This window comes from Strongylocentrotus purpuratus, unplaced genomic scaffold (assembly GCF_000002235.5).
Source record: "Strongylocentrotus purpuratus isolate Spur 01 unplaced genomic scaffold, Spur_5.0 spur5_scaffold_19, whole genome shotgun sequence".
NCBI classification, from domain to species: Eukaryota; Metazoa; Echinodermata; class Echinoidea; order Camarodonta; family Strongylocentrotidae; genus Strongylocentrotus; species Strongylocentrotus purpuratus.
In genome coordinates, this window is record NW_022145604.1 from 2,981,970 (window position 1) to 2,999,454 (window position 17,485).

At 36.5% G+C, this 17,485-nt stretch overlaps 1 protein-coding gene across 1 annotated transcript; it reads left to right on the forward strand.

Moving 5' to 3' along the window:
- Positions 1-10,032: 10,032 nt before the first annotated feature.
- Positions 10,033-14,766, forward strand: LOC115926184. The gene is made up of 3 exons (XM_030990759.1): positions 10,033-10,642; positions 11,134-11,293; positions 14,684-14,766. Exons 1-3 carry the CDS (start codon positions 10,493-10,495, stop codon positions 14,764-14,766), a joined length of 393 nt encoding a protein of 130 aa, XP_030846619.1. The 5' UTR covers positions 10,033-10,492.
- The last annotated feature ends 2,719 nt before the right edge of the window (positions 14,767-17,485 follow it).

The following is a 17,485-nucleotide window of genomic DNA, read 5'->3' on the forward strand; positions in this document are numbered from 1 at the left end:
GTGGCGCGGCGAAGTGAGAGAAGAAGGGTTGGGGCGGGGGGCGTATTTTTTTCTGCGGCACAGATTGGGGTTATGTGCGTGTTGAGCCTATGGGAAAGTTTAGGGTTAGGGTTAGGGTTAGGGTTAAATCAAGACCTCTTAAGAAAAAAAAACCAATCTGTGCCGTAGAAAAAAATGACGCGGGCGGGGGTGGGGGGGGGGGGGGGCGGGGGGCACCGACTTCTGAATAAAAAATGAAACAGTATTTTGTTTTCTTTCTAGTAATTAGTATAGTTACATTTTTTAAAACATTTTATTTTCCCAAATAAAGGTTCTCGAAGACTGAGGCACATGTAGTTATGATGCAGTGTCTGATTTTAGTGCGAGATTTCAAACAGATACTAAAACATGTTTACTTTATTAGCTGAAAATTTAACTAATTGCTCTAAAAGAAAGCAGAAGTTTGAACGAAATAGGAAAAAGTACAAACTGTTTTTTGTGCAAGTTGTGATCACGACACATATTTATTAGTCCTTTGGAGAGTACTTAAAGAGTTCTGTTCTGTTCTGTTCTGTTCTGGGCAGAAGTGAAAAATAATTTGTGATTGTTAGTATGGAAGAACATCAGAGAAAAAATGTTCTTGGAAAAGTGAATAGCATAGCTCTTCAAATGCCTTCATAATGAAAATGTAGTCTCGATCAAGAGGGTGTTTTCTATTGGGCGGACCAATAATATAATAACATACAATCCATTTTGAGACTTGCCCCAAGGGAGAAGATACTTTGAAGAACTTGAAAACCGTGTAAATATTACTTATTTTTTGTACACGACAAACGGGTAAGTTGAAAACATATATATAATTATAATAGGCCAATTCATACAAATAAAGTTATTACAAACTTGGGTTGTCATTAAAAAGTTAAACTGGCTGGATATGTAGGCCTTTTTGTATGTCACTGTGATTTAGTGCCGGACAAACTCTCTCATTTGTTCCAACGAGCGAAATAAATTTCTCTTTTTTTAAAAATGAATTTATTCTGAGGAGAATCTATTATTTTTAGACGACCTGTGTATGATATATTACTACACTGTAAAAAAGAATTTGTTCATTGGTAATTTTTACGTATTTTTTCCATGTAGAATTTACTTGAAGACATTAGTTTTGCCACTTGCGCACTAAATTTAAGTCTTGCTAACTCAAACTTTCAATTTAGTAGAACATACGTGTGCCTGGAATATTTAAGTAAAATCAAATACATAAGAACTTTAAGTAATTTCAGCTTGTATTAATTTAGTAATTTTAACTCAAAATCAGAAATTGTACGTATTACTCAAACAATTTATGTTAATTATTCTTATATTTTTAAAGTAAGGACCGATGCAGTGCGTAATAGAAATATTTACATAATTTATGAATATTCATTAAGACCAAATTAAACTCTTTTTTAAATAAAACAATTCTTTTTTGTGGTTGAATGAAAAGTTAAGGACTTAAAAACATTTACTAATTCATTTAACATGGCTAAGCAAAGACAAGACAATTTTTAATTGTTACCCAGTTCAAAACAAATCAAAACTTGATATTTCAGGAAATTGTCAACCAATTTTCCTTTTAAGATGCTACGATCAAGTATATATAAAATTTGGAGCCTTTCAGTATGTGTCGAATTGAAGCGTATGCAATAGTTTGTGATGGTGGTAGATATATATATATATATATATATATATATACAGTTAAATCTTTAATAGAAGTAGTGTTAGTGATTAGTGATTAATCTTAAATAGAAGTAGTGAATGATTAGTGGATGTTACTTGTTAGATTAGATGGGTACCAAATCGTGCAATATGTAATCCTAACATAGCTTTTTTTTTTTAATTATCTAAAATGATTACAATACTTAAATTATTTACGTTAATGTAACTCGATTTAACTGAGTAAAAATTTATTCAGCAAAATAAGTAAATTCTACCTAAGATGCCGTAGGTAATATTTACTTAATAAAAATAAGGCAATTCTTTTCCTCAATTTTATTGAGTTATTTCGACTATTATTTTTTTACAGTGTATGCAATATTTTGAACAGTGTCCCAATAGGTGATTAAGGAGGAAACCAAAAGGATATAGGCTTTGGCAGAATGCAAAATAATATATAGTACAGTTAACTATAGCTATGGCATCTCTTCTGGGCTCTCCCAGACCATATACACTGACGGATCAAATACTATTAGCCAAGATCTAGACAGACAAAGAGGTATTTCAACTTTTCATCCAGAAGTCTCTTGCGTTCACAAATTCTAGTGATTATAACATTTCAATTTTCCGTATGCATATTTTATTCATCTATTCATTTGCAGGCAACATCAATGGACCGTATGACTTTGTGGTTAAAGCTACCGGCCGCAGGCTATGTTGACGAGAGCCAGCTAGCCGACGAGAGCCAGCTACCCCCCCCCCCCCTGGGAAAAGAAACGTGTAAAAACACGCCTTATTTTATCTTCTTTTTGTTTAGATGCCCCCCTGGCTTTTAAATTTTTTGAGAGCCCCCCCCCATCAAATTTAGTGCTCACTACCCCCCCTCCTCCCCCCCCCCCCCCCCCCCACTGAGTGAAATATCGGCGGACGATCCGTGCGAGCAGAAAACCCGCATATTATGTCCGACGGACACACTAAACTGGTAGGACAAACGGCGCGGTCACACCGGCACGATTTTCAAATTTCAGCAGACTAAATTTCAAATAGATTTCAAATTTGCCCCCCCCCCAAATAGTTTTTTCTACATTGCTCCCCCCCCCCCGCAAAAAGTACCTATTTTTCTTACTGTTTTACATCAACAACAACAACAACAACAATAATATTTATTATAAATTCCAAAATTAGTTTTTAAAAAAAATATATGAATTATTTGTAAATGTGGTATATCAGGTGTCGAACCTAGTACCTTCCAGTTACCAGGCGATTGCCTATCCACTCGACTAAAGTGTCACATTGATAATCTCAATGTATTTTTTTCATACTTATACTAATTGTACATGTGGCAAAATTTTAAAAAAGCACTAGATAGGTGTCGAACCCGGTACCTTCCAGTTACCAGGCGATTGCCTATCCACTCGACTAAAGTGTCACATTGATAATCTCAATGTATTTTTTTCATACTTATACTAATTGTTGTACATGTGGCAAAATTTAAAAAAAGCACTAGATGGGTGTCGAACCCGGTACCTTCCAGTTACCAGGCGATTGCCTATCCACTAGACTAAAGTGTCACATTGATAATCTCTATGTATTTTTTTCATACTTATACTAATTGTTGTACATGTGGCAAAATTTAAAAAAAGCACTAGATGGGTGTCGAACCTGGTACCTTCCAGTTACCAGGCGATTGCCTATCCACTAGACTAACGTGTCACATTAATAATCTCTATTTTTTTCATACTTATGCTAATTGTTGTAGATGTGGCAAAATTTAAAAAAAGCACTAGATGGGTGTCGAACCTGGTACCTTCCAGTTGCCAGGCGATTGCCTATCCACTCGACTAAAGTGTCACATTGATAATCTCAATGTATTTTCTTCATACTTATACTAATTGTTGTACATGTGGCAAAATTTAAAAAAAAAACACTAGATGGGTGTCGAACCTGGTACCTTCCAGTTACCAGGCGATTGCCTATCCACTAGACTAAAGTGTCACATTGATAATCTCAATGTATTTTCTTCATACTTATACTAATTGTTGTAGATGTGGCAAAATTTTAAAAAAAACACTAGATGGGTGTCGAACCTGGTACCTTCCAGTTACCAAGCAATTGCCTATATAATAATAATAATAATAATAATAATAGCCTAATAGTCCACTCCAAATTTTATTAAACCGAAACGGAAATTCTTATACTAATTGTTGTAGATGTAGCAAAAGAAAAAAAAAACACTAGCTGACAATAGGCCACTGCCCTCACATTGCATAATGAATAGAACACGGGTCTTGTCAATTATGCTACGAATTCTATAGCAGCACCTGCAAAATGGGGGGCACAGTGCCCACTCTCCCCACCCGGAGTGCCGCTTCTGGCATAATGGGCGAGAATGAGAGGGGGAAAAAAAACGGGAAATCATGTCATTAAAGGCGTAAACATTAATATTTGTGTAAATCACTGGTATCGAAGTTAAGTATTATTATTTTAGTATTCAAAACCACGTTTTAATTTTATTTAGTGGATCAACAGCCCCCGAGCACTGATTATACCAACTATTTAGTCTATGTTGGGATCGTTTCTAGGCTAGTATATGCTTAGATTTGTTTGTGGTGTGCGACCTATAAAGTTCATGCAAGGTTGGCTTGATTTTCACATAAACCAGTTCCGTATTAGCTAGACCCCCCCCCCTAGCTCCCCTTCATCGATATACGGCGGGAAGCAGAATAATAAAAGGGGGAGGGGAAAGAATAAGGGTTGAGTAACTTGTACCGTGTAGAGTAAGACTATAGTTCATTACATATTCTTTTCTTTTGTTCTTCTCATTACAGATTTTTTTCAGAATCAACCAAACTTTTGAAGGTGATGTTGATACGAATATTGGGTTTGTAGCCTATAGCTGAACTAAACAGAACTTTGTTGGATTTGTTTGCAGCATTAATATTATTGGTCCCCCAAGTTCTTTGTCTTTGTCAGAGTCTATTTAGATCCTCTAGTTTCCATTATCACTTTGCTCAAGGCAGGGGCGGCCGAGCGACTTTCAAAGTTGGGGGGGGGGGGGGCACCAACAAAAAAGGGCACTTTCTGAAAAAAGGGCACCTACAGTGGGAAATCTCAAAGCGAAAATATACAATTTTTAGACATTGGTATATACCCCTACATTGTGATTGCATTATCAGGGATGATTTCAATATTTGTTTCTCTTCATACATCATACAAGATATCGCTTAAGCCTCAAACTTTACAGTTGGGTGTGATGTCTGAATATGCATTTACGAGCGAGCGAAGCGAGCGAGAAAATTTTTAAAGATCTGTGAGGTCGCAGTGCGAAAAATTACATCTTATAAAGAGGAAAAAAGCCAGTCGTGATGGGGTTATAAGCACATTCTCATAACGGAAGATTGAAAAGACCTTTGATAAGTAACATAATATTATATAATCTTTAAATGCGAGCGAGCGCAGCGAGCGAACTTTGGGGGAAACTGCTCTTAGTCGCTTTAAATAAGGGGCACGTTTAATGATTACATGAAAAGGGGACAATTATCGAAAGGGATAAGACACTTATTAGAAAAGAAAAGGAGCACGTGTATAAGTACAAAGGATAATTATAAGAGGTGAAAATGAGGCATTTTTTCACTTGAAAAGAGTCACTCACCAGTGATGAAAAGGAGGCGTTTACGAAAATGGGAAATAGGCATTTGTTGACGGAAAAGGGGCACCCATCAGATTTTAATAGGGTCATTTATAAGAGGTGAAAAGGGGATAGGTCCCTTATTAGAAAGGAAAAGGGGCACGTATCATTATTAAAAGGGGAATTATCAGAGTTGCAAAGGGGCACTGACCAGATATGAAAAGGGGCACTTATAAAAATGTAAAAGGGGCACTTATAATAAAGGAAAATGTGCATTTGTTGAATGAAAAGGGGGCACCGTTCAGATGTTTAAAAGGGGCAGTTATGAGGAGGGGAAGGGGAAGTTATGAGAAGGGGAAGGAGCTCTCTCTTTTTAATGGGGGCACTTATCATAAGGAAAAGGGGCACTTATTAGAAAGGGAAAGGGGAAGTTATGAGAAGGGGAAGGAGCTCTCTCTTTTTAATGGGGGCACTTATCATAATGAAAAGGGGCACTTATTAGAAAATAAGAGGATCACATGTTAAAATCGGTCATAGCTGGTTGGTACATTTTATTCATTTGTACTAGCTAATATTGTTATTTCAGACTATCATTTTCCTGTGTCAGCAAGTGTTGGCAAAGTTGTTATATTGCCTTTCAGAGATAGATAATTATGTTGCCTTTCCCTTGAATCATGTTACTCATTAGTTTTGTCTCGTCTCTGTACTAGCCTTTGAGACTCCAATCAAATGAGCACTTATCAAATCGGTCATAGCTGGTTGGTATGGCGGGGTGACCAAAGTTCGCGCGTGACCAAAGTTCGCTTTCTCAAAAAATCGGTAAGATTTCGAAAATCTGATATCACCAATGGAAAGAGGGTCATAAAATTACCCAGAAACGAAATTTTCTTTAGAATTGGGTGCGAAATTGTGAAAATATTGACAAAAGATCGGCAAATTTTGCAGTTATTTGCGTCCGTTCCGAAAAATTATCAACTTACCGATAAGGGTCTGGAAATCTTCATTTTGAGATCAGAAATCCTCAAAATTGTAAGTAAAGAGTGGTACTAACTGATTGTACGATATCTTGCCTTGCAAATTATGATATTACCTTATTTTTGATGGAACACATTTTTTGATAAATCAACTGTAAACCACCGTGCGTGAAGTTAGGTCTCATTGTTTTTATGACTTTTTTAGATGCAGCGCGCACGCACGATCGGACATCGAATTTTTAGATCGCGATATCTCCGAAATCCTTCGACGGTAAATTTTTCTAGTTGAACCAATCTGTAGTAAAAACCTTTGCCGTCCATTTGGTAATAATTGAAATAAATAAAGTTGTGTAGAATGTGAGAAATCATAGATCGAATATCACATTTTGTAATATGTTCTAAAATGTCCGCGAACTTTGGTCACCCCTTCATACATTTTATTCATTTGTACTAGTTAATATTGTTATTTCAGATTATATTCCACATACTGAGAAATCTTGCTCTGCGATTGGTCATAAGTAAATCACGTGATCAAAGATAGTTCGCCCATCATTTAGTGGGAGTAGCAAAAAGTTCGTTGCCCTTTGTAGATAGTACTACTATCTACAAAGGGCAACGCACTTTTACTGAAGATAGAGGTACTATCTACAAAGGGCAACGCACTTTTACTGAAGATAGAGGTACTATCTACAAAGGGCAACGCACCTTCACTAAAGATTATCCAAAAGCGCACTAAAACAGGCGTAATTAAGCGCGCATTACCAATGAGCGCAATATTAAAGCAAACACATGCGCGCACCATACCTTTAAGGGGTTGTGTTAAACTTTTATCTTTTTTGGTGTGAATTTGGGCCTGGTGTCTTTCATGTACATGCATACACGTCCTTTTCTTTTTGTAGTTAAATTGTTTTAGATGTGGAATATAAAGCAAATAATCACCTTTTGGTTTCAGGCGATGGCAAACTATCACTTCCTCGTTGATCAGAATGTATACGCTATCTTTCCTCAGCTTCGCTTCGGAAAGATAGCTACATCCAGATCGCCTCGGAAGTGATAGTTTGTCCCATCACCTTCACCAACGGTAGTTATTTGCTTATTATCATTTTCCTGTGTCAGCAAGTGTTGGCAAAGTTGTTCTATTGCCTTTCAGAGATGGATAATTATGTTGCCTTTCCCTTGAATCATGTTACTCATTAGTTTTGTCTCGTCTCTGTACTAGCCTTTGAGACTCCAATCGAATGAGCACTTATCAAATCGGTCATAGCTGGTTGGTACATTTTATTTTGTACTAGATAATAATGTTATTTCAGACCATGGATAAATATGTTATTGTCGAGTTTCTGGACACCAAAGAGGTGGAAGTGGTCTCCTCCAAGTGGCTGGGTAAGAATGACGGGAGACAGAGTTGCCGATGGCCCCCTGTGACGCCGCAAGCGCGAAGAACGCAGTGATGCGGCACGACCCTCCAGAAGACACCTGGCCTTGGTTTACCTGTGAGGTTCAGGAAGGCGGAAGTACAGGTAATTCACTCAACAGAAAAAACGAAACACCTCAAACTGTTATTATAAACAAATCAGAGCTGTATAAATCTAATTCATTACTTTTCATACAGTACAAGTAACATGCTTTCAAATGATACATTGATCATATAAATCCATCGCACTTTCCTGAACAGGATTGCTTTGAAAATGGCTTGTCAAAATCCATTTCTGCCAGATTTTGGTAAAACCAAGTAACCGCTAGTTCACGAACGAGCATATGGCCTGAAGGTAATTCAAACTTTAATGCCGAATAAAACGATTGTTTTCATGTGCTTATTTAAATAACGGGGAAGGGGGGGGGGGGGGGTTAAGAATAATGCCATCAAAACCAAATAAGTGATAGTGGGGATATTATCGATGGTGACGGTGAAAATCAAGTAGTTACTGAAACGGGTGATATTATTGTTATAGATAGTGTTTTTTGCATTTGCATGTCTCCGCCACCGAACGCATTATTCAGAAATGCTTTTAAAAAGAGCAGAAACGGACAGCTAGGTGATATTTCATACAGGAATCAAAATATCGGGCGCCATACATTTCATACAGGCACCCTTTTCAATCACAAAAGGGGTACTGTTTCATTGCTCAATTTGATTGATTAAAAATCTGAGGGTGCACCGTCATTTTGGAAATGAATGTTCACCCTTTTTCTTTCTAACTGCTCATTCGAATGCACATAAAATCTTACATTTTCGTCATATGTGCATGTAATACTAACATTATTAATGTTTTACCAAAATCTGGCACAGATGGATTTTTGAGATGCCATTATCAAAACAATGTTGCTCGATTGAGCATGAATGGATAGATATAAAACAAATTATCATTTGAAAGCATATACATTTTAATTTACTTTTACTTTATCGACAGAAGTAAAGCTGATATTGCTGCATGTACAATAAGCGTTTGTTTTCGTTTTTTTTTAACGTAGCACAAAGAACTAAAACGTGACAGTTAAAACAAGTTCTTAAACTGTTATTTCGCAAGTTATGCTAATTTTTTTTTCTTCTTCTGTCCTACACAAAATGATGACAATTTGAATTCTTTGATATGTCATAGGCCGACATAAATAATCTTTTCTCGTTCCCATCCATGAAATATCATAGTTTCAGTGAAAACAAAACTGAAATTTTATAAGATGTTTTGGGGGATATTTGATGTATTTTTACTTGTTTACAGCGTTGCAAAAGATAATGACAGTGGTGAAAACATATTATGTTATGCAGGGCCCGCTGGAAGAGCAGTTTCATAACTGAAGTGGCTACCCTGGGTAAATAAAACGTTATTATTGTTATTATTATTATTATTATTATCATTATTATTATTATTATTATTTAAAACATTATTTTCTTCCATTTTTCCTTTTATCTTTCTTTCTTTTTCTTCTTCCCCTTCCTATTTTCCCCTTTATTTCTTTTTATATTTCTTTGAAATTTGAAATCAGCTTCCTATGACAAGGCCCGAAAAAAACTCAGTAAGGCTGAAAGTTGTTTACCCTTGGCAACCACGGACGACGAACACGTTGGTAGACGTAGAGTAGGGTAAGGACACCATTTTGTTCAAATTCTAATTGACTCTTACATTTCCTGTCATGTATTAGAACTGATAGCAATTTCTTTAACATTTCACTTGACTGAGAGGGCACCAACATATCCGGCCCTTTTAGGATTAAAAATGAAAAGTAAATTAACATACATGGCTCTGTGTAAGATTGTCAGCAGCTGACTAAATTAAAGGAAATTCTGTTTGTAATATTTTGACTTATTAATAGTGAACAATACATATTTTGCTCTCATTGTGTCCATGACTTGGGGGGGGGGGGGGGGTTATTGAAATATATCTTTAAAAATTATGTTTGATTTGGCCTATAACTAATTGTTCCTTTTTATTTGGATATGTTCTTACTCCTGTTGTTTTTAAGGTATACAATGCAGATTTGATTTCAAGTAGATTTGGCGCCTGTGGCGTTATCATTACTAATAGTTTTATTATAAGGCTTATGTAACTGTTATTATATATTACAGACGCCCTGGACGCTTTCGAGAAAGCAGCGATGACGAACCCGAACTTGTCGCCAAGAGGGCGAAAAAGCTAACCTCACCCCGGCCCTCACCCCTACCTTTCCAGGATACACTAGCTCCCGGTCGTCTACGCATTCAACGCCCACAACTTCCCGCACATCTGCTCCAGAGACGCCTACAACTTCCCGCGCACCTGGTCCAGACACGCCTACAACGAGTAACGCGATTAATCCTGCTCCTCCACAGATAAGTGTCCAACAGTTCGAGCACATTAAGTACCTTATGCATGTACACTATCATATACACATAGGAATTCCTTTTCCAGCAGTGCCTTATTATGTACCTCGTTTTTAGCGACTGTCCTTTCTGTTCCAAAATAACCAATTTCCCGCCTTATGCAATCATCTATGATGAGGGCCTATGTCCAGTGATTTTTTTTTTTTAGCGGATTCTACCAACTTTAATTGTATGTATGTATTTATACCTGTAATATATTTAATATATTCAATTTAATCTACTTAAAAATTCTCTTTGCTTATCGCCACTACCGGTATGTGATATCTCATTTAATTTAACCGTTGCTTCTATACTTTGCTCTGTGCAGGTGTCATCCGATTGCTGAATGAAATCAAGCAATAGGGTCGGCAGAATGCCACCATGATGCAAAGTCTGCTCAATACTCGAGGCCAGAGTGTTGAGGCAGACACCATGGACATGGGAGAGGAGGCTCACCTGCCAGTCTCTAACATCACTGAGCTGGAGCAGCTGAATGAGCAGCTGAAGGCGAAGCCATTCAAAAAGAAACTTGTAAGCTTATCAGGCCAAATAACTTTTGTTATTACAGTTTACTATATAAATATAAGTAGATAAGATGATGTAATGATGATGCAAAGATGATGACACCGAGTTGGACTAGATGTCGATATGTTATGTTTGATGCTGACCTATATAGAAGCAATTTTACATATAGTAAAATCGCGCCGGCCGATATTTCGCTGAGCGATTTTTGTGTTGTTGCTATTTTTGGACCCCCCCCCCCGTAAGTGATGTTTTCCTGGCATCTACTAATACTGTGCGGGTCTGGACACATAATGGCGTTTTTCTATGCACATCACATTTTCACTTAGCAGCCCGGGGGGGGGGGTTGAGTTAAACCCCCTACTCCCCCCCCCACCCCCTAGATCCGCCCCTTACCATAAGTGTGCCACATTTTATCAATTAAAACTAAGATGTAGCCTACGTACCATACATGCTCTCGAGTCGTTACTCTTAATTAACTATCACTGCTTAAATCACAGATTAAATCTCTTGGTACGCTCGGTGGAACGACCGAAAAAGAAATAGTTGCTCGGATACTCAAAGCGATGCTTGAAGACGAACTCGCTACCAATTTGAATTGGAAAGGGATGGGACAAAAAGTCGGCATTTGCAAAATGGACATTGCAGACGTTATATTGCGTAAGTATTTTACTTTTTGTTATAAGAAATATGTCCTCTTGATATGTAATCTATTTATTTTACAAATCTATAGCTAAAGATACTTACTCTTTCCTTCATTTTGATTGAAATGAACAGCACTTAAGCCTATTATACTTATATATTATATTAACACCAAAATAAATCAAAATACAAGGAATGAAAAACCAGCTTTCCATACACCCCCGAGAAGCAAGAAGGCGAGTTCGATCCCTTCGCGTCTTCTCTAAAAAGTCGACCTCTCAAGGCGCCTAGGCGAGTTTCAACAATTCGCCTTTTCGCCTTTAGCAGTGCGCCCTAATTGGATAATTCCACCTTAACAGACAACTACTCTAAAAGAAAGCAGAAAACAGATAAGCAGATTGGTGAAAGATTCATTAAATCGGACAAGAATACGGAAAGTATACATTTTTCAAAGCTGTAATCAATAAACATTTCGGCACTTCAAATTGGCTTAATCGGTAGTGTCGCTATTAGGAAGTGCCGGATAATTTTCCCAATGTGTTCCAACCAATACACAAACTTACTAAAATGTCAAGTTTTTAAAATCTAAGACTTGAGAGTGTCTTCTCTTTTTTCGAAAATCTTTATTAATATGCTTTCCACAATACATTTTATCATTGCCCGAAGGGAGAAGGCGCTTAGGAGAAAAAAGTAATAAGAAATACAATATTTTGTTACCCCACAAACGGGAGAGTTATTACTATAGCAATCACAATCATTTGGGTTTCGCATACTTTGTAGATATACTGATCCAATATATATCAAACACTCATAACTTTCGTATTATTGGTCGGATTTATTTCAAACATTTGCCATTGATCCGCTTTCATACAAATGAACTTATTACAAAAGTTGGAAACCTTAATGATATCCTTTTTGGAAACTGTTTAAATTCCAGGCTATAACATTTTCAGAAAGGCTAAAATTTCCTCCTCCTTTTATTTGAAGAATCTGGAAATAGAACTTTTATATTTCTTTTTTAACGAGTATGTTTTTGTTGTTTTGTTATGAATTTGTTTGTACTGTACGCGTATTTCGGTGTTGTGTTCCCTGTGGCACTGTGCCACATGGAACACAAAACCCAAAACGGTTTCATCAGAGATAATTTGAATGTAAGATAGCGACCCACTAAAAATAAATTTATGTGAAGTATTCGGTCACTTTTAGGGCCTTGATGTTGAGTCACACAATTATCAGTTATACGTTTGGATGGATTTTCTTTTTTGTGGATCAATCGCAATGAATTTTTTTTTTCTAGAATCTATCCCCATTTATTATCCTTCCTTTTCTCCCCGCTCTTTTTCTCTCTCTTCTCCTTCTTCTTCTGCTTATTCTTCTTCTTCTCGTTCATCTTCCCTTCTCAGGTGCGTTCAATGTCTCTTCAAAATGTTGGTCAAAATGCGTAAGCTTGAGTCTGAACTGTTAATTTTGGGGTCCTGGTTAAATATGTCCCACGAAACAATGTTATGCGGCCCCTTGAGAGTTCAAAGTTAATGCAATGAAAAGGGAAATTACATTCTAAAAAACTGTTTTTAGTACCCTTTTGCCATATTGCTTTATATGCTACAAGGGTTGCTTGTAAATAGTCAGTCATAACCTTGGCACTGTCTGTTATATCCATCTTTCTCTGTATTTCATTTTACTCAAATTTTGTTGGTTTTCTTCTCATTTCTTTAAAAACATATTTTCACATATTTATTCTCAACCATAAAGGATCAGCATATGAACATCATCTAATAGTTTTCTTATTATCTCATTTCCACTGTTCTTTCTTTTCCAATTACCTTTTTGTATGTAGAAATTTGTATTCAGTTGCCCTCCTCTCTCTTTACTCTTCTTTCATGTCCAAGTGCAATGAATAGGTACCAAAACAAGTCAAACGCTATTTATCCTTTGTAGTCTATCTGCAGTGGTGTAGCTAGAAAGAGGGGGGGGGGGGGGGGGGGGCAGGGGTCACGGGGGGGATAAGAGGAGCCCTCACCATATTTGTTGTATTTTGTTTTATATCAACAATCATTTTATTTCCTCACACAGAAATGGGCTCGTACGTCTACATTTAATAGGGATGGAAAACAAATCCTCATTGATGTATTTTGGATGAGGGTGACAGGAAACTGTTTAATTCCTAAAAGGGTGCATGTAACTAAAGATTGGTTGAAAAATGTTAATCTAATAGACTTACGTATGGTGCCCCCCCCCCCCCCACCTCCCACCAATGACCGAGTTTTCGCTACGTCACTGTATATCTGTCTCACTAGCTATGCAAAAACAGAGCAGTCACTTCGTTAAAAAACAGAGAAGGGTACGATCCCTCCGCAGTAAATCATCAGAAGCTTTTCCGTTATTGATTTCCACAATTTATTTTGAATAGTTTCTAAGATCACGATCGAGGTGAGAAACACTGAGTCAGGCTAGTATTGAATATAATTATTGATTGGCTTAACCCATAAATGACCAAAACGCTTGTGTGATGAAGTATTTTCAGATTAAGACAAAGAAATCTCTCGTTTTTAAGGTGCCACTAGAAGATCATGAGGAATCTCCCACAAATACTTCTACTGAATATCTTAAGTGGCTGAGATACAGCAGTGACAGGTCTGGAGGACGCCGAAAGAGAGAAGAAAAAAAGAAAGGTAACCATTTCACTAATGTGCAAGTAACATTTTCTAACAGGCCAGTTCGTAGTTAGCTTTGGTATAAATGACCCCAAACTATAAATGTTATTTGAGAATGAGAATGGTTCTGTAAATATTTTTCGACATCTGAAATGTAGTTTTCTCTGTTGAATACAGACCTATAAATTAGTACCGCTATAGAAATTCGTTACTTTAGTATAATTTCAAGGCAACACCCGTTTGAATTTACAACCATACCGCAAATGATCAAAAAGGAACATTCCAGGAAAACAGACTAATCATCTACATTTAGATATATATATATATCTCTATGTGCAATCTTTTTAAAAGTTGAAGTTATACAAAATTTAATATAATTTTTGGTTTGAATTGGAATTGCCGCCCGATATTAAGTTGGTAATAATGAAAGCAGAATAGTTAAAGAAACAAATAAATGAAAGTTTGAGCGATTTCCGATTAAAAACAAGAAAGATGTTGATTTTTGAAGTTGTCATCAGTGAGCTCCTCTGTACAAAAAGTTTATTGATGGCGGTCTACATTTTTTTTCCATACAGGGAATGTATAAAAAACATGTTTGCAATGATTTATATAATTTGGAAAAGCGTTATACAGCATTTCAAACCGATCAGGCGGAGGAATTAAAGGCGCAGTCGTATTCATCGTGTTTTACGTTGCCTTTTTAATGTTTTACTTTCATTCTATACCAATATTCCATCGCTTTTAATTTTTGCAGCAGCTGCATTAATTGAGATTGAGGAAGGCAACGAACCAAACGACGAAAGCGACGTGGGTGCAGATGAAGAGGACAGTGATTGACTGATGCACCCGTGATACCACTCTCACCCCCTTCCTCTTGACTCGTGAACTTTTTTAAACTCTGCTGGCTGGAGGAGGAAAAAATCTACTGAACTTGTTTTTTCTTTTGGCCCCAGCAGTTAGAGTTATAAGATACTGCTCATCAACTATCAATCGATTTTATGAGTATGAGACAGTTTCATCCTTTTGGTCATCCAGCAGATATGATTGGACAAAGCTTATGGAATGCATGCTTATTTATGTTCAAAATGAGAGAACTACTTATGAATACGTTTGCATACACTGTGAGGAACCATTCAACATTTTCCCTTTTCCCCTCTATATACATGAGTATGCTTTATACATGTTTAACGTGACAAAATTGTAATAATACAACTTTGAATTTAGTTGGCTACTAAGGGGATAATATTTTACTTTAATGCTTAGACCACCTAAATTAGGTAAGTGTCGTACTATGGAGACTTTGGACTCTCATTTTTAAGACGAAATAGTTGAAATGTGATACTTGTCACATACGTACGTTGTTGCACATAAAATTGCTAAACAGTGTGTTATCTAGTGCATGTTCTAAGTTCCAAATACATTGTACGATACATCCAAGGTCTTAGTTGCGTAGTTGCCTGCGGACTTCACCGCCAATAATTGGCCAGGCCATTTCCGCCACATTGTCCTGTACGACATGAGAATGAATAGTTTTTGCCAAGGTTTTGTTTGGGGGTCTACACTTTTTGTAAATATGGATTCTCTCAAATTTGTTGGCATTTACGTCATTCTTCTTTTATTTTAACAACGTCAACCTTGCCCCGTACGACATACAGTTAATAGCCAATTATTCACGCCCCTTGTATACATTTGATGTGTTTTTTTTGGTGTGTTTTTCGTAACTCAAGAATAAAAGGTGGACTGGGTGAATTCGGATATTTGCTGAATACTGTTAGATGCAAGCTTTAATATTTCAAATTCTCAAGAGTCTTAAATCACGACAAATCAAATTTTCAAATACTTAAAAGTAAAAATAAAATTGCCGAGGGTATGAATAATTTAGTTGTTGATTTTATTTCGTGTTGTACGGGCCTGGCATGTCCCATACTGTCAACGAATACATTTATTGCTTCATCCCAACTATAAACACAAAGTTATGCAGGATTTACTGATATACTATGTATAGTAAGTTTGTAACCCTGTAAAATGAGGTCTCAACAAGTATGTGTACCAGTAGATTAACATAATAATGCACATGCTTAAAGGGGAACTAATCCTATATTGAATTTTATTTGACAAATAGATGTACTTGATGATAGATTGAAGAAGGGCTCAACTACAATGCAGTTGTTTATGAGTGAAATTTAAAGAAATTTTGGGAATTGTAATTTTTTCATCGAGATTTGTTTTTCTCTCTTTCATGTAGTATCACACAAGAATCAGTGCAAATTACATTGAAACGTCTCTTCTGCAATTTTGACTTGAACTGTGTAATACTAAACTACATGTATAATCTTTTGTTGGTGGAGAATCCATTAAACAAAATGGTACATCAAATTGAAAATACGATTAACACACCACTTTGCCACATATTATGTAAGATAACATCTAATTCCTTAGGCGAAACAAAGTATTTTCTTAAGACCATTTATCTCTTCACATCAAATTGGATCCTTGAACCCATAATGCTGTAGGCATCTTTATTTTGTGACGAATGTCATGCCACTAAATTCAGCATGGCATCTAATTCAGGATGACATTGTCTGGGGCTTTGCTCGCCAGTAAGAATCGACTGCACGCGACATACTTGTTTCAGTGATTGATACATGTACAGTGTAGGCCTACTTTAAAAAAGAAACAAAACTTACACCTAAATTATACTTCAATGCTATTCTTGAAACAGCTTGAACATGTATTACATTTATTTATTGGAATTTAGTGTAAACAAAAACGATCATGAATCCATGTACCTACCAAGATGTCCATAATTTTCGTGTACATGTATTTAGTACAGCTTTTGAAGGAGTGTTGACGTATTGCGTTGTTTTTGTTCGATATTCGGTTTTGTTTCAGGTACCACATTCTTTTTAGTATGTCTTAATTACACATAATGTATTTTGTATTCAACTGTAACGCTGCTTCATAACAGAGATTAAACAAAGGATAAAGTAGAGTGAAATTTGTGCTTGTTTGATATTTATCAAAAACTTGAATCATTTAATTTAACAATTCTTTCATTGTACAGTACACGCATGTAATATCTCACAGTTTTCCATTAAGAGGACCAATTCCTTCCCTGCATGTTACAAAGTATACACGTGACTTTGAAGTTTAACTTAACTTCAGGGAAATTGATTCATGTTTTCTTACTAGGCTTTATGTCACACAAGACACTTTACCTTATAATAGTGCAAGTGTCCATTGTTCTATGCATGCAAAGGCTACTTGCAAATTGATCCTCTTAATGATTAGTTATTTCAATTAGTCAACTAGAACGACGGCCAACGTGCATATAATGTTGGCCCAGTATAGGAAATATTGTTTTCACATTCAGAATTTCATTTTGGCACGACATCGGAAAAATGACATCGGGCCAACATTGGGTTGGCGGTCATTTATACATTGGGCCAACGTCAGATAATTTTTGTTAGCCCAACATCGGAAAAATGATATTGGGCCAACATTGGACTGGCGGATATTTTAACATTGGGCCAACGTTAGAATTTTGATGTTAGCC